This window comes from Schistosoma mansoni, chromosome 1 (assembly GCF_000237925.1).
Source record: "Schistosoma mansoni strain Puerto Rico chromosome 1, complete genome".
NCBI classification, from domain to species: Eukaryota; Metazoa; Platyhelminthes; class Trematoda; order Strigeidida; family Schistosomatidae; genus Schistosoma; species Schistosoma mansoni.
Window position 1 is genome coordinate 44,260,436 of NC_031495.1, and position 22,666 is coordinate 44,283,101.

The window sequence follows — 22,666 nt, forward strand, 5'->3', positions numbered from 1 at the left end:
ATCTTTCCTTGAAATTTTCAACTATTACCAAAAAATATTGATGGTTATAATAAAAACACTGATTATTTACTGAAGTAAATGATCTTTCCAGAAGATCGGTTACTTTACTACATCGGGTCTTGTTAGCTGATTTGTTTGTAGTGTATCATAACGCATACGGAGATAGTTAGTATCTAAGAAACGAAATTTAATTGATATGCAGTAATCTTCATATGTAATTGTATGTGGAAATTGTAAACTGTTACTCAATTCAAATTATGTTCATCTAGGTTCCATATGTTTTGTAATCAAGTGTCACTTCACAGAGTATTATTAATCTGAGTTTGTTCCTCGACTGGGATATTTTTTAAATATCATTTTGTAGCTTTACTTCAATTATTAGGGTTTTATGAGCTGTCACTAAATAGCCAAATACCTGTAAAAGTGCTCTGCAACAGTGTCTAAATATCTGATTAAGATAAAGCTTATTATTGGTATATCTTTACTAACCATATTAATTTGTTTTCTTGTGTTCTTTTCAGTCTGAAAATGATGACACTTATTGGCAGTTACTACAATGTTTCATTGAAACTGAAATAAGAACAATTTTTCATCTTGATACCTCTTCGGGTATAAATTAATAGAAGCTAAGGACAATGAAGAAACTTATTATCTTTGATTTAGATATTTTATAATTTTAGTAAGTTTGTCTGTACGAGTAGATAGCTTAGACTTTCCAAAATAATGACTAACTTTACTTCCAACATGAATCACTCACTTACTAAAGATAAATATTAGTCTATTTAAACCAGTGTTCATGAATGACGTTTACAAATGAAATGAGAAAGTATAGGTAATTTACTGTAACACTTTAGAGAATTGTGGTGTTTGTATGAACGAATGATTCCTTTGTACTTGGTGCCCGCCTGATTTCGAATTCCAAATACAATACGTTCACAATATCACAAGAATATTTGTAGTTGAGAGGTTATTAACAATATAGAGAACAAATATTTACACGATCGCTCTCAATTCTTTAAAACAGATGAACTACTGTTTGTTTAAATACAACCATTAAATTATCATATAATGCCATAATAAAATGAACTTTTGAAAGAAAACTAAATGAAGATTAACTTCAACGTACCTTTACACCTGCACGAAATGTGTTTCGACCCATAAATGACTCCATCATTCTCAAAACGGACGCACCCTGAAAAATAGTATACCACGTGAAAGATAACCACTAATTACCAATTGTATACGGACTAACAACGGTTTTACAGTTGTTATAGGATAAGATAGAATTTGATATATATATATATATATATACTATCTCATTTGAAAGAGAAAAAGCAACAATGTAAATTATCTTTATCATTTTCTATGCATCACTGAAATGCCGTATCTTAACATCTACATACTTCTTTAAAGAAACGCTTCTTAGAAATGTTTTTGTTTTTTTACTTTTCCAAAGTCCTTAAAGGCAACTACATGCAGATTGAATCATATCGATTGGTGAGGTGCCACCAGCCTAAAGATATGGTGATAAATTAATTTTAGTGAAATGTCTTTATACATTGAAATAAAACAAAACAGCTATTCATGTAAAGTAGACGTATTTATCATTGATTATGATAAAACAATAGAGCATAACATAGTGAAGTTGGAAATAATGAAATGAATACACTATGAATTGTCATAGTCAAATTAAAAATCAAACTAATACGTGAACATCAGTAATATTGTTCAACAGAAAAAATTATCCCATTAAAATTCTATTAACCACTACAAAGAGAGGTTTTCTGCGCTTTTTTATGTACACAGAGGTCAAGTCTGAAAAGTTTACAGTGGCTTTTATTAAAACGGGTTAAATGGACGTTCTCTGAATATCGATTCATTCAAATGCTTTAGAAATATACAAAGTTTTAGTGGTCCTGTGATCTGACTCCAATTTCATCGAACAATGATGTCAACAAAATATATATCTCTGTTACCCTCGTATGTAGTTACCGACTTATTTCGCCCTAGTGAACTACGGAATAAAATAAGTAAAATAGGTGACGAATTCTGGGTACGTACATTTCATACACTTGTTGACTTAGACAGACAACCAAAGGAATGAAGTGAAGAAGCAGGCCGGAGAAGGCAAACTTTCCAACTCGACTTGATCAAGCGTGACTCAATATTTATAGTCAGATAAGAATTAGTTAAAGATATGATGAATAGAGTAAGTGATACACACATAAACGTTCGTATTCAAAAAAGTCAAATTTAGTAAACGAATAACTGGGAAGGTCAACGTGTGACTGACTAATAAATAAATTGGTCTGTTCTGAAGCTAGAATAAATCTTACTTCAAGGGGACCGTAACAAAAATTGTAGATTTTAACATACATAGATAACGAAACACCCACTGGATTATTTTATGAGTACGAATAAGGTATGGATATCACCGAAACTTTATAAGTTTTATTTTATTTCTAAAAAAATATAGAAAAACTTGCCTTATTATAAGAAATCGGATCGAAAATTTCATTAATTTCATTTGGATAATAAACAGGTTGTATGACTGGCCGAGAAGTTGCTAACGAATCACTAATCAGCACTTTCTGTATATCATCCAGAAGAAATTGTTCATCCTTTATGTTTAAAACAAAGTAAATCAGAATTACTTTTTGAATATATTATTAAATAAACTGAAAGATACTTATTTAGGTATTTTTCCTTCTTTTAAGATAAGTTTTTGAATATTCTAACTAACTAGGTTGCATAACTTTTCAGCAAAAATATATGTGTCTACTAGTATTCATCTATTTTACATATATGCATTAGAATTCATGGAACTAATTAAATAAGGAAATTCGATTATTGTGTATCACCTAGAGAAACAATGAATACTTAGGATTATCTCTATGGATTTTCACTTTACTTATGATCACTTCTATTTGATAGATAGATAAGTAATCCTTTACCTCTTAATGTCTTAGAAAGCTGATATTAGTTTCAGCTTATTAGGTGACAGAATCTTTGATTACCTAACGGAGCATTTTTCCAACTTAATATTACTTCAGTTAGCTTCTTACTCTAGAAATGATAACGATTTGATGTGTACGATATAAGGTCTCATCATTTTAGTTGGAGTAATACAACAAATTGCTAATAAAAATGTCAGCAAGCCACTTCATTTTCCCTTTATGACAATTTTGAAACTGATATCTCAGTAAGTAAATAGTAATGAATCATAAATGATTGTGCGCTAAAATGAAAATGCAGTATATAGCAAAAAAATTAAATTCGATAGAAAAACGGTTTGCCACATTTCAATGAACATAACATTTTTTTGAAGAATAAGGTTACAGATCGGTTAGGATATGAAATCAACTGATGATGTCAATTGTTTATCAACTACACTGGTTGATCTTTCTTAATTTTATTTCGTGATCAATAATTTCCTTTTTTTTACCAAAGACTTAAGGAACAAGAAAACGGTCATTGGACAATAATCAATCCGTATAAAATAAATACAACATACCATTCCCCACTCCGGATGAACATGATCCACTCCAATATATTCAGCAAAACTAGCGAAACCTTCATTTAACCATAGGTCATCCCACCAATTCAAAGTAACTAAATTTCCAAACCACTAAAAATGTAGATGTAAAAATATATCTGTATCCTAAAATTTGACAGCTGTTTCGAAATATCTAATTAATCATTCTATTAATAAAAATTTCTGTAGATATGATTATTTTACTGATAAATACGACGTTGGTCTACTTTGCATACTGAAACAAGGAAATTTGTTATTCTTCTGAACTGTTGATCTTGTCCGTCTCAGGTAAAACATCAAAGTGATGATAAGTACATTTTGTAAAGTTACTTAAAATAACCAGTATTACTCTTCATGTTATAAAGATATAAACTAAAGGTCGGTATAATGCTGTCAAAACGACCTACATCAGAATAACACATTATTTATATAAGTGAATCAACTGGTAAAAATATTTTAGTTAAATATATCTGTAAATATCAAAGCTTTTACCTAAGATTAAACATGTGCTAGTTCAAAGGTACTACTCATCTACAAACGGACTGCATAAAACACAGATTATCTATTAAGTATATTCATCATCTGAGTATAAGGTAACAACAGGCTACTGTGGGAGACAACAAACCAGATTCCAGTGGAGGAAGGAATCAGGAAGAAGCGCTGGAAGTGTATAGAACACACATTGAGAAAATCACCCAACGGTGTCACAAGACAAGCCCTCACATGGAATCCTGAAGGCCAAAGGAGAAGAGGAAGACCAAAGAACATATTACGCCGAGAAATGAAGACAGATGTGAGAAGAATGAACAAAAACTGGATAGAACTAGAAAAGAAGGCCCAGGACAGATTGAGTGGGTTGTAGAATGCTGGTTGGCGGCCTATGCTCCATTGGGAGTAACAGGTGTAAGTACGTAAGTAAGTAAGAGTATAAGGTAAAAAGTATTTTGCAGTAGTAGTAGTAAACAGAAGCATATGTTTATCAAATATAATACTCAGCTAATTTACGGGCATCTTTCTAACAAAACGTGGATTAGCATTGATTAGTTATCAGTATATTTTTTCTATAAAAGTAATTGTCTAGATACAATATTTCATTTAGTTCCTTACACTCTCTTTAAAATTAATTATTCTAATGGTACACTCAAATTTCTGTTTATTGGTCATACATTACCTGATGAGCGACTTCATGCGAAATAACCGTTGCCACTTTTTGTTGGGTAGCTGCTGTACCAAATTCAGGATCCCATAACATTGTTGCTTCTCTATATATCATAAGACCCCAATTCTCCATTGCTCCAGCAGCAAAATCAGGCACCGCTACCATATCTGATATTTAAAGATGAAAAAAATAAATTTACTATTATGATTTATGTAGACGTTTAGCAAGTGAAAAATAGGTTCTTTTATTCTTGACTTCCTTTAATAGCACTCTTACTTTTCCACTATACTGTTTAATTAGTTTTCGCTGACATTGCTCAACGAACGTCTACAGAAAGAAATTTCGTTCAGTTTATAAATTAGGTAGAGATAATACGAAAGTGTAGAATTAGTAGGTTGAAAAATGTTTCACTTCAAAATAATGCAATAAATTTATCTACTTCAGGGAAGCTAAACTACCATACACTATGATTGCATTCACAAAAACAAAAGCTTCATATGCAGATGGATGAACTAGCACATTGAAACTCTAGCCACTGAAGTGTACTAGAAGTGTGGGATTTAAAAGTAATGAATTTAGATTAAACTATCTTATGTTAGAACTCCACCTGGAGCAGTGCTAGGTTTATTGCTAGTTTAAAGACAGGTCGAGTTGTTGAGCATCAGTTTCGTAATTCCATTCCTTTATAAAGGACTTAGCTGAAATAACGCCAATCAGAAAAAAATAATTTAAACTATGTAAACTTAAAGTCATTTTACTTCATAAAAATAACAAATCTTTTTAAATATACAAAACCGATACTCTTAGATTAAACATTTTCGTATTGAACATTTAGTTTTTACCACAGTGTGAGTGTGATTTATAGAAGTGATTGTTGTTGTATATGAGCATTCCAAAGAATAAACCAGGTTTACTAATAACAATAAACGCCAGAATAAGCGAAATTTCAGCTAATACTCTATTTTATATAGTTGAGATCATGAGTCAATTGAAGCTAGACTACCATGGAAAACCTAGAAGGACTGGACGGACTTTTCGTTCTATTGTGGGACTCCTCTGTTGGGAGATATCAACTCACTGAAGACATTGGTGAACGGTTGCTCGATTTCGTGGATTGGTTGAAGTGAGACATTAACACCGTTGGATGCTGGCTCAATGGTCTATCGGCTAAGTGCTCTGGCGTGAGACTGGTAGGTCCTGGGTTCGAATCTCGCGAAGCGTGGTCGTGGATGCGCACTGCTGAGGAGTCCCACAATAGAACGAAAAGTCCGTCCAGTCCTTCTAGGTTTTCCATGGTAGTCTAGCTTCAATTGACTCATGATCTCAACTAAATAAAATAGAGTATTAGCTGAAATTTCGCTTATTCTGGCGTTTATTGTTATTAGTAAACCTGGTTTATTCTTTGGAATGCTCATATACAACAACAATCACTTCTATAAATCACACTCACACTGTGGTAAAAACTAAATGTTCAATACTAAAATATTTAATACTAAAATGTTTACATAGTTTAAATTATTTTTTTCTGATTAAAATTACTAAAATCTCCACAAATCCCCCTTCTGATTAATAATACTCCATTTCCTGTATGATCAGAATATCATATGCAATAAATATTCAAATACATTAGAATTATAGAGCAGAAACACAATATATATATATAACTTATAAAAATGCTTGATCTATTCCGAATAAAATTATGAAACACTGACCTGTTTTTCTAAGTGGATAAGGAAGTTCAAAATATTCTTCAAAAAATCCAATGATTTTCTTCCCTGTTTCAAGAGCATACTTAGCTGAATTAATTTTATCTGATCTTGTCCATACAGTAAACTTATTGATTTATATTTTGAAAAAAAAATAAACAAATGTGTAATTAACAACAATTTTGTTTATTGAAAGGAGAAAAAAGTAATTAGATAAACAAGAACAAACACAATAAATTCACTTAGTATTGTTTGTTTGAATCTTCCCATTGATTAAGACTGTAACTGGTCAGTCTCTTATTGGTATATGTGCATACTGTGCGTATTGCTTCGATATAGCCTAAATTCACAAGCATTATAAGCAAAGATGGATAATGGTTAGCAGTGGAATCCACGACGCGCGTTTCGTCCTATTTGTGATTCGTCAACTGAATGTACCTGCATCCCTGAGTTGATGTTCACTCTGGGACTCGAACCCAGTACCTTTCTCTTAAAACGCCATCGCGTTATCCACTCAGCTACTGAGTCCTGATAGCCACTTGCTTGTTTAAATTCACTTAGTATTGTTTGTTTGAATCTTCCCATTGATGTTTAGGACTGAAATTGATCAGTCTCTTATTGGCATATGTGCATACTGTGCGTATTGTATCGATGTAAGCCTTAATTCACAAGCACTGGATTCCACTGCTAGCCATTATCTATCTTTGCTTATAAACACAATAAATATTAATAATAAATAAATAAATCTTTATTTATTTACAAAATCACAATGTTTATTTACTACAATCTGTATCGTTACATGTATATTGAGTTAGATTAAGCTTTATAATTTAAAGAAACAAACTTTGTTTATTTATTATTTTTCTATGAATACTTGAGAAAAGTAAACAATCTAAGTGAACGTAAGTGAACCTGTCTAATGTTTACAAAAATATATTATAAATACATTATATCTAATTGGAGAATAAAACAAACTACTAGCTGATAGTATTCTATGTATTAACTATGAAAATTTGTGAATTCATTTATAAAATTGAACGAAAACATAGATGGGGAAAGCTTAATGTATTTTAATACAAGTTTACAGAGTTCTTTCATTGGATGTGAAAATTGTACTTTCAGTACTTCATTTGAAAATCCTCCTTCAATTATCTCAAAATTTGTTGTTCCTTAATTGCCATAACAATTAGTCTCCGTTATCATTCTTTTCCAATCCATCAACCCAACCTTCTGTAATTAGGTTTTCTACTTTCGACTGGTGTGACACACTACTTATATCGACAGACATGAGTAGCATACACCACGATACCTTCTGATTTGAATGGTTAAGTTCAAATGTGCTACAAACTCTAAATTATTTTCTGTATGCATACATATAACAAACTATACACATACTTATCAATCCACTTACTTCAGTGAAAATTTAAGCACATTTGCTTTCTGTATGTGTGGAAAGATTTGTTACATGATAATTTTAAAAATAATGAGGGGAGAATGGTTAACGTTTACATTACTAAACATTTAATTGACTGTCCTATACTAATTTCTGGATAATTTATAAAGTTTATCATAAAACAATAAAATGTATTCATTGTCAGTCCCTCAAAATAACAAATAATTTGTCAACCCCTTTAATTTATTATGTCACTGTCGAATTTTTGTTTGTTTTTCTCTTTCTTATTACCCCCCCCCCGATTATTAAATCGATTTTGTATATTCGAAATTGTTCATTCCTAATAATGTTTCCAAAATTTTTCTATCTTAACTGTTTACTGCTTTGATTTCCTATTCACTAGACAAAATCCTTTAGAATTCAGTTTCCTTGTTTACGTAACTGCAATGTCAATCTATTAGTTTTACATTTGTTCTCTAAGTATCCATGTTTAATTGACCATCAGTAATCTTTCTTGATTTTACGCATCTTATATGACTTAGTTTTAAAACCTTATGCGTCGTCTATATTCCATAATAAAATTTATCTTTTAAAATTATACATGCATATATATGTAGAGCTAAAGTATGCTGTTTGTTCTCACCTTACCGTTTGATTAACTTCATACCTATAAATGTATCAAACTCAAGTTGCAACTTCGGATATTAAATTAAAACAGATTCTAAACTCCTAGTGAAAAACTTAATGAAGTCGTGTTATTCTATTGAAATCTTTACCTTCGATCCCTTATGAGTACGAAGTTAGTACGATGAACAGAATCAAAATTTTGGTATAGTTAATTAATTCATTTAAAAATAGGGTATACATGAAATGTTGACAGCTAATCTCTAGTGCCTGCCACTAAATTACTATTATATCGATGATTATAATAATATTAATTGTCTGGGTTTGTTATACAACGATTTCCTAACAAGGTTATGGGTATAAAACAATTTTCTGCGAAAAAATCTTTTGAGACATATTGATCAGGCTATGAATAATGAACAGCAGATACAGGTCTTTAACCTAGTTATTCATTTCATATTACCATAGAAATTATATACCCGATAAAGTAATGTGAAGTATATAAGAACTTTCGTCTAAATTAGAGCGAATAGTTTCACAGTATTTGAGCGCCGAATTGATGTAAGACATTAAATAGGAATAATGTATTTGTAAAATCTCAGCGAATGAATTTCAAGTAAATCCAACGTTTTGCCTGGCAATCTGGTCCAAGCTTTTTCAAGGAATTATAATCAAACATCAAAATTGTCGATAATTTCGTATTTGGCGAATTCATTTTCAAAGCTATACAATCGTAAATATATATGTATTATTCAAAATCACACTAATGACAATAATAGTGATGATACAAAACAGAACCCTTTGCTAAACTAAACTTTGTTATTTTACATCTTCAACCAAGTCAACTAGAGACGTAAGATTACATGTTGGATACTTAATCTTCTTCATACAAAACCTTAACATTCATCTATATATTATTTCATTTGTTTTAGGTTATTAACATTCTTCCCAAAATTCTTTTAATTTTATGAATAAAAGAAAATTTAAAAAAGGTATCAAACTTCAATGAAAATTATTATGATTTATAAATGAGTTCTATTAATAAATTACATTCAACTTAAACATACATTTCTTCCTTTGGAATCAATACCACGAATTGATGCAAACTGTGAAACTACAAATGCTAACAAATATGTTGACATATTAACACTTGGTTCATATTTATCAAGGTACCAGTTATCGTGAAGTTCTTCAGTACTTTCTAAAGCCATATTTGATAGTGAATGATAATCTTTCTGACGTATCAGGCTAACCTGTATAAATAAAAATGTAGTAATCAAAAATCACAATCTGCTTTAAGAAAAATATGTTTTTTTTCTACAGAACGAACCGTTTGTGAAGAAAAAAGGAATGCATAAAGCAATAAAGATTGACGTATTCAATCGCCATTGAACTTGTTTACAGACAGTTTGTATTCATCATTGGAAACATTTAACTAAAACAAAGAATAGAACTAAATTCACTTAGTATTGTTCGCTTATCTCTTTGAAGCGAACAGTAGTGGGTTCGAGTCCTTGAGTGAACACCAACTCTGGGATGCAGGTACATCCAGCTGACGAGTTTCAAACAGGACGAGATTCCACTGCTACCCACCATCCATCTTCGCTTATTAAGGATAGAATTTATTAAACTCCGTGGAAAAATACTAATAGTTCAATTGTCTTTGAAGTGAATACTGACGATTTTGTAAATAAACATTGAAAGCTTCCCAATCAAAACATCCAGCTCAATGACTACAAGACTTCTTAAGTTTTCAACTTAATTACTCAGTTTCATAATATTTTGTAATTTTTAGACATTGAATATTTGATGCATAGTTGAATCAACTTGATTGTCCATTATTTCTTCTAGGGTCTCTATCAAGAAAACCTTCTAAACAACGTGAAATTCTCACTCAAGTAAGTGTGTAAGAGGGAAGAGAGAAGAATAAATCTTGTTTATCACATCTAATTCAGAATTGCGATTAATTTGTTTTATAGACAAAAATATTGAGGTAAAAATTAAATTTTTATGAAGTCAGGCAGTCACTGTCAGGGTGGACCTGAATTCCCGATATTTCAATTTCATTTACGATGGTATTAGGACTCCCGAAAGACTTACATAAAACTGTCTAATTTGTGTCTTATTCAAATTTACAATACCACTTAAGCAATCTTGACTTATTTCTTGGAATGTATATAAAAGACTCTGAACATAGAGAAGAACGAGACAATGAAAAAATATGTATTCGTAGGAAGCTTATATGATTCTTAGGCGGAAAATAAACTTCTTTTATTGACACCTTACGTATGCAATTAGTGTTTTACAATAATTGTGAGGTTTAAACAAGTTAAATGTAGCTGATTATCAAATACATAGACCTACCATCTACTGTTTTATAGTTTATGGATGAACTTAAGATTACTTTAGGTATTTGAGACTGAAACATAATATACGTGTGTTCGGCAAAGTTACGAAGTAATAATGTTATCATATTTTGATCCCAAACAGACTAACCCAACTATTAAATTCTTATTGCAACAAAACTTTCTTTAATCAACAGACGTGAAATGACTAAATTGAAGTTTGAATATTCTTATTTTGAACCGATCCCATGGTTTTGTAAGCCTAATAATAACTAATCACGAATTCAGTCATAAGTTTTCTAAATTTTTATATCCGCTCCACAATAAAAGAAAATTGTCATCTGTTTATAGAAAATTATAAAGCCAACTGATGAACGTTATATATGAAATACAGAGTCATTTCAACTATCTGTGTAATGAACCGATTGACTGGTTCTTTTTTTCATTTGACTTTTCTATATCTAAAGAGGGATTCGAACTGAATTTATTGCATAACTTTGATTTAAATAAACTCTAAGCTGATCTATATTTTATCAGTATGTTACCAAACAACTTAGTCATCTGGAAATTGAAATATATTTATTTGTCTTAGCTTTCTAAAATTCGACTAGTAGGGATAAAACAAACTTTTGATTATTAGTTATGCTGTTTACCAACAAACTGTTTATCATTATTTTATATTAATATTGCTGGGTTAGTTTTGGTTTTTGAACAGGGCAAGTTTAAATAAACATGACTGAAATTAGGGCGTACTGGATGTTAAGAAATTTCACACCTGAAATTGTGCTTTAAATCCAGGTTCATCCCAGCAAGGAAATACACGTCGAGCATCAGTTGGTTGAAGTTGACTGGTTGCAAGATATCTGTAGAATAAACGGAAATTGAATATATATATAAGAAAGAACGGAATTAAATGAATTGCAGCTGTAAATATATAAGTAGAGAAATGACACTCGGTTCATTTAGTCATAGGCTATATCATTACAGGCTGAAAGAATCGTGAATATGAAAAGCAGTAGTTTAATACATCGAAATGAATTTTTAATTTACTTTCCACTTGTTGGTTTAACTTTGTAAGGAATGATTTTCATATGTAGTACACTGATAGTATTTCTAGTGGACAGGTTGTAAACTGGAGCTAATGAGATCCGTTAAAGTAAATGATATATATCACATACAAGTGTTAACCAGTTCGAAAGTGGATTTAGGACATTTTTTCGACTAATTGTAGTAAACTAATAATTATATTTTTATGGTAAATCTACTTAACCTTAAAAAAAATTAATAGAATATTGTTTACTTTCATTATCTGATAGATAATGAATGTCATAGCACGATGATCTTATCTAGAGTATGATACACTTATCAATTGAAATTCTGAGAAACAAAGATGAAAAAGGGAAATTATACGGTACGATAGACAAGTGATCCTCTTTAGGGTAGTTTCACCAAATAGATACTACTGAAATTTTAGTTAAATAGGGACGATATATCTGTTAATACAGTAATAACAGACGTATATTTCTGATATACTATTGTCATTTATACATATCATGTATTTCTTTCAATAATATATTAACTGATCCCAATCAGTAATGGAAAACCCTTGCAAATCAAAGTTAATCTTTAAAAAACCTGTCAACCATAACCAAGACTTATTTTTTGCAATGTTTTGGTTTTAAAATCGTTCAATAGAGTATAAGACTTATACAAAACATCATAAATCTCATGAATTTATAGAAAACACCTATTATTATCAGCAAACTACAACAATGTTGTACTGTGCTAAAAAGATGAAAGTAATGTGTTTGCCACAAAGATTGATTTAAAGTAATCAGCCACAAAAAACCATACATAAGAATCAAACAAAAATTATTGCTTTCAAAATAGTGGTCCGTTCTTTTTTCATAAATATATTTCTAACGACTCATTGACTATGATAAAGCATTTGATAGCGTGGACAGGACAACACTATGGAGGCTTCTTTGACACTACGGAGTACCTGCATGAGAAGTTAGTCAATATCATACGGAATTCCGATCATGGATTAAACTGCCAAGTCGTTCATGGAGGACAACTCACCCACTCGTTCGAGGTAAAGACCGGTGTTAGGCAAGGTTGCTTACTCTCACCCTTTCTCTTTCTCCTGGTAATCGACTGGATTATGAAGACGTCAACATCTGTAGGGAAGAACGGGATACAGTAGACAGCTAGGATGCAGCTGGACGATCTAGACTTCTCAGATGATCTGTCTCTTCTATCACACACGTAACAACAAATGCAGGAGAAAACGACCAGTGTAGCAGCAGCCTCAGCAGCAGTAGGTCTCAACATACACAAAGGGAAAAGCAAGATTCTCCGGTACAACACAGCAGGCACCAATCGAATTACACTTGATGGAGAAGCTTTGGAAGATGTGGAAACCTTTACATATCTGAGCAGCATCATTGATGAGCACGGGTGATCAGATGCAGATGTGAGGGCGTGGATCAGCAAAGCAAGAGCAGCATTTATATAACTGAAGAACATCTGGAACTCAAAACAATTGTCAACCAATACCAAGATCAGAGTTTTCAATACAAATGTCAAAACAGTTCTACTGTATGGGGCGGAGACGTGAAGAACTACAAAAGCCATCATCCAGAAGATATAGGTGTTTATTAACAATTATCTACGCAAGATACTTCGGATCCGTTGGCCAGACACTATCAGCAACAAGCTACTGTGAGAGAGAACAAACTAGACTCCGTCGGGAAGAAGCGCTGGAAGTGAACAGGACACACATTTAGGAAATCACCCAACTGCATCACAACGCAAGCTCTCACATGGAATTCTGAAGGCCAAAAGAGAAGAGGAAGACCAAAGAACACATTACGTCGAGAAATGGAGACAGACATGAGAAGAATGAACAGACGTTAGATAGAAGTAGAAAGGAAGGCCTAGGACAGAGTTGGTTGGAGAATGCTGGTCGGCGGCCAATGCTCCATTGGGAGTAACAGGCGTAAGCAAGTAAGTAAGTATATTTCTAACGAAATGAAACAAATTAAATGATATTATTCTGTTATTATTTCTGATCAAAACTTACTTATACGTTCCATTTTCTATATACTTGCTCAAATACCAACCTTTCAGTTCATCATTTAAAGCCGAACGAAATTGTCCAAACGCTAATTTATAATAAGTAAAAGGTTGAAGTGATTGTACTAGTTCTATTTTATACCATTCTAAGTCTTCTTCATATGAAATATTTCTAAGATCAATATTACCGTGTGAATCACCATCATCATTTAGAATAGATATCTAAATAATAAATAATATTTTTTAAAGAAATGTTTACATGTCTTAGGTATTTACATAAATTACTTTCAAACTGTTTTATCTAAACATTTATTATGAAATATGTATATCCTTGTAACTTGTCAGTTGTTGGTTAATTCTTTTTTACTTATAAGTTAAAGAATTACACAAAATTAGTAAGTTTAAAACTGTTTTACTCAGACAAATGTACGTAAAGGGATGGTTAATTATTAGTTGGTGACTGAAAAGACTTCAAAAAAAAGATCCGTTCTAATTTTATTTCCATTGTGATTTTTTGTATTATTCATGTAAATTCTGCGCAAATAATGACAGAATTGAAACCAGGAAAGTAAGTAACTTTCTTTAGATCTATAAGTAAAATACTCTTTGAACTTATTCATTTCTGTGACCCATGAAAATACCTTTATAAAGGTAGTGGGGTAGACACTAATCAAAGGATTAGAGTAAGTTTGTTAATATATTCACTATATTTTGCTACTATTTGAAATCCGAAATGTAGTTATAGACTATCACCATTATTAAACAGTTTTGCTGAATTTTAAACCGAACATATAGAAAATCTTTGATAAAGGAATGAGTTGAAAAATCATTGGTTGTTACTGAACAATTAGTCTAAATGAAATACTCACCTATGAATAAACAAATCATATTTCATAGTCGAAAGCATTAGTGAATTGAAGCTAGACCACCAAAGAAAACCTGGAAGCACTGGACAGCCGTTATTGTTAAATCCTGTTACCATTTTCAACACCATTGACATGCTTATTACATCAAATGTTGACAAAACCGATAGAATCCCTGTTGTATAATTTCGTAAATAACACTTCGAAATTCCTTTCATGTTTTCACCTACAATATTTATCCTCAGATAAAAAACAATCATGCTTAAATTATCAATAGGAAACTTACTAATGTAAAGAATCTCTTCATTCCCTTGAATCATATATTTATTATTATAATGTATTATGCTAATCAGTTGATGTTTCACAAACATCAATTAGAAACAGAACTGTATTGGTTGGAACTATAAAACGTTTCATGCTTAGTTAACAACGGAAATATTTCAATGAAATATAATGTGAAGTGTAAATGTTTACTAAGTGGAATGGTTGAAGTTAGACAGTGACAGCGTTGAATGCCGGCTCAGTGTTCTAGAAGTTTAGCTTTCACGTGCTAGATCAAACGTCGTGGGTTCGAGTCACGCATGTGAGATCGTGAATGCGCACTGCTGAGGAATCCCACAGTAGGACGAAAGGACCGTTCAGTGCTTCCAGGTTTTCCTTGGTGATCTAGCTTCAATTGGCTCACGCTTTCAACTATGAAAATACTAAATCTTCACAAAACCCCTTCTGATAAAAATCATATTTCATTGAGACAAACGCCCATATAAACGTTATAAATTAGTTAGACTATTTAGTTATAAATAGTTAAAATAACGTCAGTTAGAGTAAAGACATTTTACAGTACACAGATTACTGACAAGATAACAACTAAGTAAAAATTCGTTATTTTCATCAACTGAAAAACTCTTCTTATTAACTGGTAAAGTGAAAATGGGAATCGATGAAAAAATTCGTTTTAACTCAATTCAATTTCATCTTCATTTTCAAAACCATATGGGATTGTTGCTTATCTTATATTTTTTCCTTCTTCTTCTTCTTCTTCATAACTGTATCATTGTAACATTGTAGTAAAAAAGAAAATCTAATGAATTCATTAAACATTGGCGACATCCAAAATCTTTATCAGGCATAAATGATAAAACAATAATTGATTTACATTTAAATACAGATACATGTATATTTATATTGTACACACAAACTTTTTATTTCTTTTCCCAATACATTGAAAAAACAACTCAATAAAACAGATGTTTAAATGTAGTCAAGAAAAACAGATTTTTCATTTGTAAATCAATACAAGTACAAGTTTTTCTATTTTAACAAATAGATAAAATTATATTGATGTTTGCGATTAAAAATTTAATGTTTAGCTTTTTTGTCATACATTTTGAAAGTTATAACAAATTTATTTGTTGAATTCATGAATCAATTAAAGCTAGACCATCATAGAAAACCTAGAAGCACTGGACGGCCGTTTCCTCCTAGTATGGGACACTTCAGCAGTGCACATTCACGATCTCACATGCGTGACTCGAACCCACGACGTTTGATCTAGCACGTGAAAGCTAAACTTCTAGAACACTGAGCCGGCATTCAACGCTGTCACTGTCTAACTTCAACCATTCCACTTAGTAAACATTTACACTTCACATTATATTTCATTGAAATATTTCCGTTGTTAACTAAGCATGAAACGTTTTATAGTTCCAACCAATACAGTTCTGTTTCTAATTGATGTTTGTGAAACATCAACTGATTAGCATAATACATTATAATAATAAATACATGATTCAAGGGAATGAAGAGATTCTTTACATTAGTAAGTTTCCTATTGATAATTTAAGCATGATTGTTTTTTATCTGAGGATAAATATTGTAGGTGAAAACATGAAAGGAATTTCGAAGTGTTATTTACGAAATTATACAACAGGGATTCTGTCGGTTTTGTCAACATTTGATGTAATAAGCATGTCAATAGTGTTGAAGATGGTGACATGATTGAACAATAACATGTCAGTGCAATATACATATTCTATCTACCCTGATCCTTAAATAGTAATGCTATAATGTCATTAATTTATATTCATTGACTTTGTTTCTTTATCTTCAAGATTAAATATATATCATTACTGAGGTTTAGTCAGTAGAATTGTAGTGAACGAGAACACCAGTAGGAGACAACAAAAATGTGTTTGAACTCAAAATTATAGATTCTCCTAATAAAACCTGAGGACCATACAGTAAAATCTTCATTTGCAGAATATCAGTCAATCGTATCAAACTTGATTGTTTCTTCGTTCCCACACCCATCACTTTCTGTTCTTGTTCTCCTTCTCTCCGATCTTCTTAACCTTCTGCCTCCAGGTATTTCACTTCCGAATGGTGATACATATTACTTATATCTGTCAACATCAGTAGCACACACCACAATATGATAATCTCATTAATAATGTATTCAAATTCATTTGAATCGGAGTTATTGATGAACTTTTATAAAATTTAGTAGTATAAGTATGACAGATTCATTCTGGATTATTATTTTTCAAATTGGTAAATACTTAAATAAATAATTTTAAAACGTAAGTAAATTGATAATCAAATGCATAACTTACACTGATTTCATCTAAGCTAATATTTAAACGACTATGAGCATGTACAAAGAAGTGTTTGGTAGATACTGAGCAATAAATTTTGATAGTAACAGATCCATTAAAAAAGAATGTTTCTGGTTTTCCTTGATGTAAATGAACTTGAAGTTTTAAATCATAGAAACTTGGAATTACTGTGTATGGTAATCGTACATCTTTCATTGATCGATTTGATAATGATTCAAGTGCTCGTTGTAATAGGTCATCTGTTGCATTTTCTAAATAAGCATAAAATAAATTCAACAAGACTTAAAAAAACTTTTGCAATTTTCTTTTACTGTAAATACTTCAGTTTAACGTATTGAAACTTGACAGTTACTATACCAAGGTACTATACAAAGTTCAATATTACTGAATCTTATATAAGACTTTTAACTATCTATTTCTATCATGTACAATACAGTTTACAGTATAAAATTTCCCTAAGAAGTTATTATTGAAAAGAGTTTTTGAAAAAAATTGAAGATTATTATACTTTGAAAACTGAATTGATTGACAGTTTCTCAAATTTAGTATGTACTCTGAAATTATTATCCTACTACAATTCTTCAAATTTACAGTAACTATTTAAAGGATTAAAAAGTAGTATAAATAGATTTACATGTATAGTGTGTACCTACTGAAGTTATCCAAGTAACAGGCTTCAGATGTTTTCTTCCCAACCTCTTATAATCGGTTAGAATTTTTGGTCTTTGAGATCAACTACAAATAATATGCTTCAATATGTGATACTCTTCAGTAGATGAATATAATTGTAGTCAGAAGATAAAGGTTGTATTCAAACTAAGATAGTTTATAAATTCATTAACTAATTAACAATTACAATGAAATATCGTTCATAAATGTTTGAATTGTACTAAAAAATATACACCTATAAGTATTTTGTTTGAATCTTTCCATTGATTCTTAGGACTGCAACTGGTCAGTCTCTTATTGGCATGTGCGCATACTGTGCTTATTGCCTCGATATAGCCTTACTTCACAAGCATTATAAGCAAAGATGGATAGTGGTTAGGGTGAACATCAACTCTGAGATGTAGGTACATCCAGCTGACGACTCCCGAATAGGACGAACCTCGCGTCCTGGATTCCACTGCTAGCCACTATCCATCTTTGCATATATACCTATGTTTTAAAAATGTAAAGATAAATTCTCTACCTATGCAAAATAAACCAAAACTATTGACGTACTATTTAAAGTTTAATGCTCACTTATAAAATTTATCATTCATTATACAAAACAAAATAATTTATAGTCTTTAATGTTTTGTGATTGTGTTTTATTTCCACTTTTAAAAAAAAATACAGTTCCATATCTTATTCTGCAATGAGGGTAATTTTATTAAATATGTTTTTACAAAATTTTTATCACTAGTTGGTTGGCATCAGCTTTTCTAACATTTTGAAATTTGAAGCCCCCAAATGCCTTGGTACGGCCTCAAGTGGAAAGAGTCCGTTCTTCCTCTCGAAATGCTCTTACATGGCCATGCGTATACAGCCACCGACAGGGAAATCCTACTCACTGCCTTCTCACGGTGGGACTGTTGTCTACCAAATTGAGAGGACGAAAAGCGAATGTCCGGCGCTCTAACCGGCTTGGTGGACACCGAAAGTTCACCTAGGGGAGTTGGAAAAATCCTGATCCCAAACCAGTGATGTACATGTGCTCCAGGATCCTGAGGGAACAAATGGCGTATGAATCAATCGTTGGTCACCAGCTACCAGGGGATTGCATCTCCTCACGATGCTCCATTGCCTTGTGGATCACACCTTTCGGTCAAAAGCTCCAGATGTGGCACCTAAGAAAACCACCTGGTTCAGTTTGGGCATCTGGACAGTATCACAACCCTCACACAAATCAAATGAGATTTTTGTGGCGCATATATATCTGGTGCCCCTTTGTATCAATATTTATATGTTTAAATAAATAAATAAAATGACATTTGAAATATTTGAAGAAAACAAAAACACACTTTTTACTGTTTTAATTACTCTTAAGGATCGTATAGTCTAACATCAAATATGTTCATCTTTACAACCCTGATCAGATTAGAATATGAAAATATAATGATTACAGTTTAATAATGTTTAATAAAGTCAAATAATTATCATTGTCTCTATTGTTAAATAAACTTACTATCTTGTTAAACAACATATTGTTTACTTTCATATTATAAAATACATTCAAAGGAAACTATATTTAATGTTCAATCTATTTGAAATTATCAATCAGACCTCGATTATGATACTGTTGAAGGCAATACATCTAGTTAGGTTTATGCTTTCACTTTAAAGTGGGTGAACCATTTTATTTTAGTCATACACTGTAGTATTGTTGTTGCTTATTTTCAGAATTCTATTGTATTAGAAAGAATTATCATCATAATTTTGTTAATCGTTACAATGATTGACTATTATTATTTACTAATATCGGTTAAATACAATCTAACCTGAAATAAACATCAATCATGTGGTTTCAATTTTTTTGTTTTTTATTTTACCGATTTTCTTATTCATATATACAACTTGCCTACTTATTACTGTAATTACTAAGGTCAGGGTAGGAAGTAAATATGTTTATATTTGTCAAACAAATACACAAACATGTTGATAGAGAAGCAAAAATTAACTGGGAAAGAAGAGAAGCATGATAAATTGGTTAGTATTTGTATTGACAAACAATGTTACTTGTAATAGACTTGTAGCTGTAAATAATTCCCCAAAATCAATAGCTCTGTAAGTGTTCGACATTGGATGCTGACCACATTAGTTTTAGTGGACTCGTTTAGCTGAAGGCGTTCGGTCATGCATCCGTACCAGATCACGCTAGCGAACGGCGTGGGAAACGTCTCCCACGATCATTAGCCAGATTAGTTCAGTCACTTCTCGATATATTGATAACCGATCAAAAATATCTTCCTACCTCCTCGCTTCTGACTTTTGGTTTAACTGTGTGGGCGCGATTCGATTATAGAAGGTGTTGCTGGTAAAGAGTTGCCAAACTACAATACTGGTGGTATCTTTAGACTGAGAAAAAAAAATAAAGTATAATTTACATTACAAGCGAAGAAACATGAGAATAAATGATACTTAGTTTCGATGCACATTCTACAGTAGTTTTTACAACAACGTTCAGTAACTTTTTTTCCTGATAGTGGTTTATTCCAACATAGTGACAAGTTAAATTCTGATTTAAATATTGTGATTAGCACATTGAAGTTGCTGCGATCTCTAATCTGGATGGGTCAGTTATGAAGCTTTCATATTCCTTCTGAGGAACACCACAGAAACTCCAACACCATCGTCATAGGTATAAATACTCTCTACCATCTTAAAATGGATGGTTTTCACAAATTCGATGAATTTAGTCCTCCTAATACTAAAATATTTTTAAATAATGAAACTTCTGTAAGAAGCCATATCTTATAACATATATGTAGTCAGAAAAACGTTATCTTTATTCAACAATGTAATCTCAAAATGAGAGATTCAACAAACATGTAATTGAAAATGATATTATTCCCATTGAGAGAAGTCTGTCAAGATTTGAGCTGGTATGAATATAGAAAGCATTGGTCATTACTGTTTCGCTGGATTATTTTATTCACTTATACAAATGAATTCATAAACATTTTATTAGTTTATTCATACAAGTTAGTGCATCTGAAATAAAAATCAACTCCTTCTATCAACTTTGAAGTATCATTTACTGTGTCATATTCGTCAAAGGTAACATAGATGTTTCATACGAAACCGATACCGGATATTTTCCTCAATGTATCATACAATTTTATTGAATTGCTCGATGATAAAAAAATATTCAATGTTCAATAATATTCTTTTAAAATATTCTGATTATCACTTAAATTCTTCATAGACTAAGTTGATGGCCATAATACATACTTACGTTCCCTACTCCCGATGGAGCATAGGCCACCGACCATAATTCTACAACCCATTCTGTTCTGACTGCGCCTTCCTTTCTAGTTCTGTCCAGTTGTTGTTCATTATTCTCATGTCTATCTCCATTTCTCGGTGTTATGTGTTCTTTAGTCTTTCTCTTCTCCTTTGGCCTTCACGATCCCATGTGAGGGCTTGTCTTGTGACGTTGTTGGGTGTTTTCCTCAATTTGTATCCTATCCACTTGCAACGCTTCTCCCCGATTTCTTCCTCCACTGGATGGAATCTCGTTTGTTCTCTCCCACAGTAGCTTGTTGCTGATAGTGTCTGGCCAACGGATCCAAAATATCTTGCTTAGACAACTGTTAATAAACACCTATATCTTCTGGATGATGGCTTTCGTAGTTCTCTAGGTTTCCGCCCCATACAGTAGAACTGTTTTGACATTTGTATTGAAAATCTTGATCTTAGTGTTGATTGACAATTGTTTTGAGTTTCAGAGATGGTCATCATGAATTACGACGTTTTGATTCATAAAATTTACAATGTATCAAGATGACCAATATGATCCATATAACAATTAATTCAGTTTTACAATTTATCAATGATTATTTGTAGAAATTTAATTTTAAAAGGGAAATTTTTTTCTTTTATATTTAACAAAAAAGATTTCAAAATTACAGCTTCACTTAACTATCAAGGTCATACAAATTATAATTAATTTTCATGCATAACTAAACCCTTAATTAAGTTTTATATCCCCCCCAAAAAAACTTTTTTTTTATTAATCATAGTTAATTAATAAAAAAGCAAAAAAAAATGATAGAAAAAAGTTCACAGGTTAACCGATAAAATTAAAGATAGTATAGTTATATAACCATGATAATTATTATAACGATGGTTACTATTTTTTTTATTATTTATATTTGAGGTCAAGTAACTTTAAGTAAAAAACTAAAATATAGATAAGCGTATATAATTAAAATTTATAAGAATAAAATTAATTCTTTAGGCAAATAGAAACTAAGTCAAAATGTAGAAAATTGTGACAATTTTTTAAAATAATAAAAAAAAAATATAAAAATAATGAAAACATCATCTTTCATTACAATTTATTTTAATTATTATGTAGTGGTTTTAATTTTCCTAAAGGAAATTACTATGAAAAATAGAGTTTTTTAGAGATTGTAGTAATTTTAAAGTTGAATTCATGAATCATTTAAAGCTAGACTATCATAGAAAACCTGGAAGCACTGAACGGCTCTTTTGTCCTAGTATGGAACTTCTTAGCAGCGCGCATCCACGATCTCGCATACGTCATTCGAACCCATGACTTTTTATCTAGCTTAAACTCCAAACCACTGCTGAGAAGTCCTATACTGAGATGAAACGACTGTCCAGTGCTTCGAGGTTTT

General features: G+C 31.3%; 1 protein-coding gene and 1 non-coding gene across 2 annotated transcripts in view; both read right to left on the minus strand.

The window, feature by feature from the left end:
* Positions 1-1,117: 1,117 nt before the first annotated feature.
* Positions 1,118-22,666, minus strand: part of Smp_173030 (aminopeptidase A (M01 family)) — a gene marked incomplete at both ends in the record, with an annotated part of 28,770 nt that continues 7,221 nt past the window's right edge. Inside the window, 10 exons of the mRNA XM_018794541.1 lie at positions 1,118-1,192; positions 2,487-2,621; positions 3,515-3,628; positions 4,707-4,861; positions 6,145-6,157; positions 6,408-6,527; positions 9,485-9,670; positions 11,538-11,625; positions 13,848-14,062; positions 17,316-17,569. Of these exons, the coding sequence (XP_018648944.1) occupies positions 1,118-1,192; positions 2,487-2,621; positions 3,515-3,628; positions 4,707-4,861; positions 6,145-6,157; positions 6,408-6,527; positions 9,485-9,670; positions 11,538-11,625; positions 13,848-14,062; positions 17,316-17,569 (1,355 nt within the window). The remainder of the gene's footprint in view (positions 1,193-2,486; positions 2,622-3,514; positions 3,629-4,706; positions 4,862-6,144; positions 6,158-6,407; positions 6,528-9,484; positions 9,671-11,537; positions 11,626-13,847; positions 14,063-17,315; positions 17,570-22,666) is intronic.
* Smp_tRNA_01154_Lys_TTT.1.1 lies at positions 6,859-6,925 on the minus strand. Its single transcript has one exon. It is a non-coding gene (tRNA).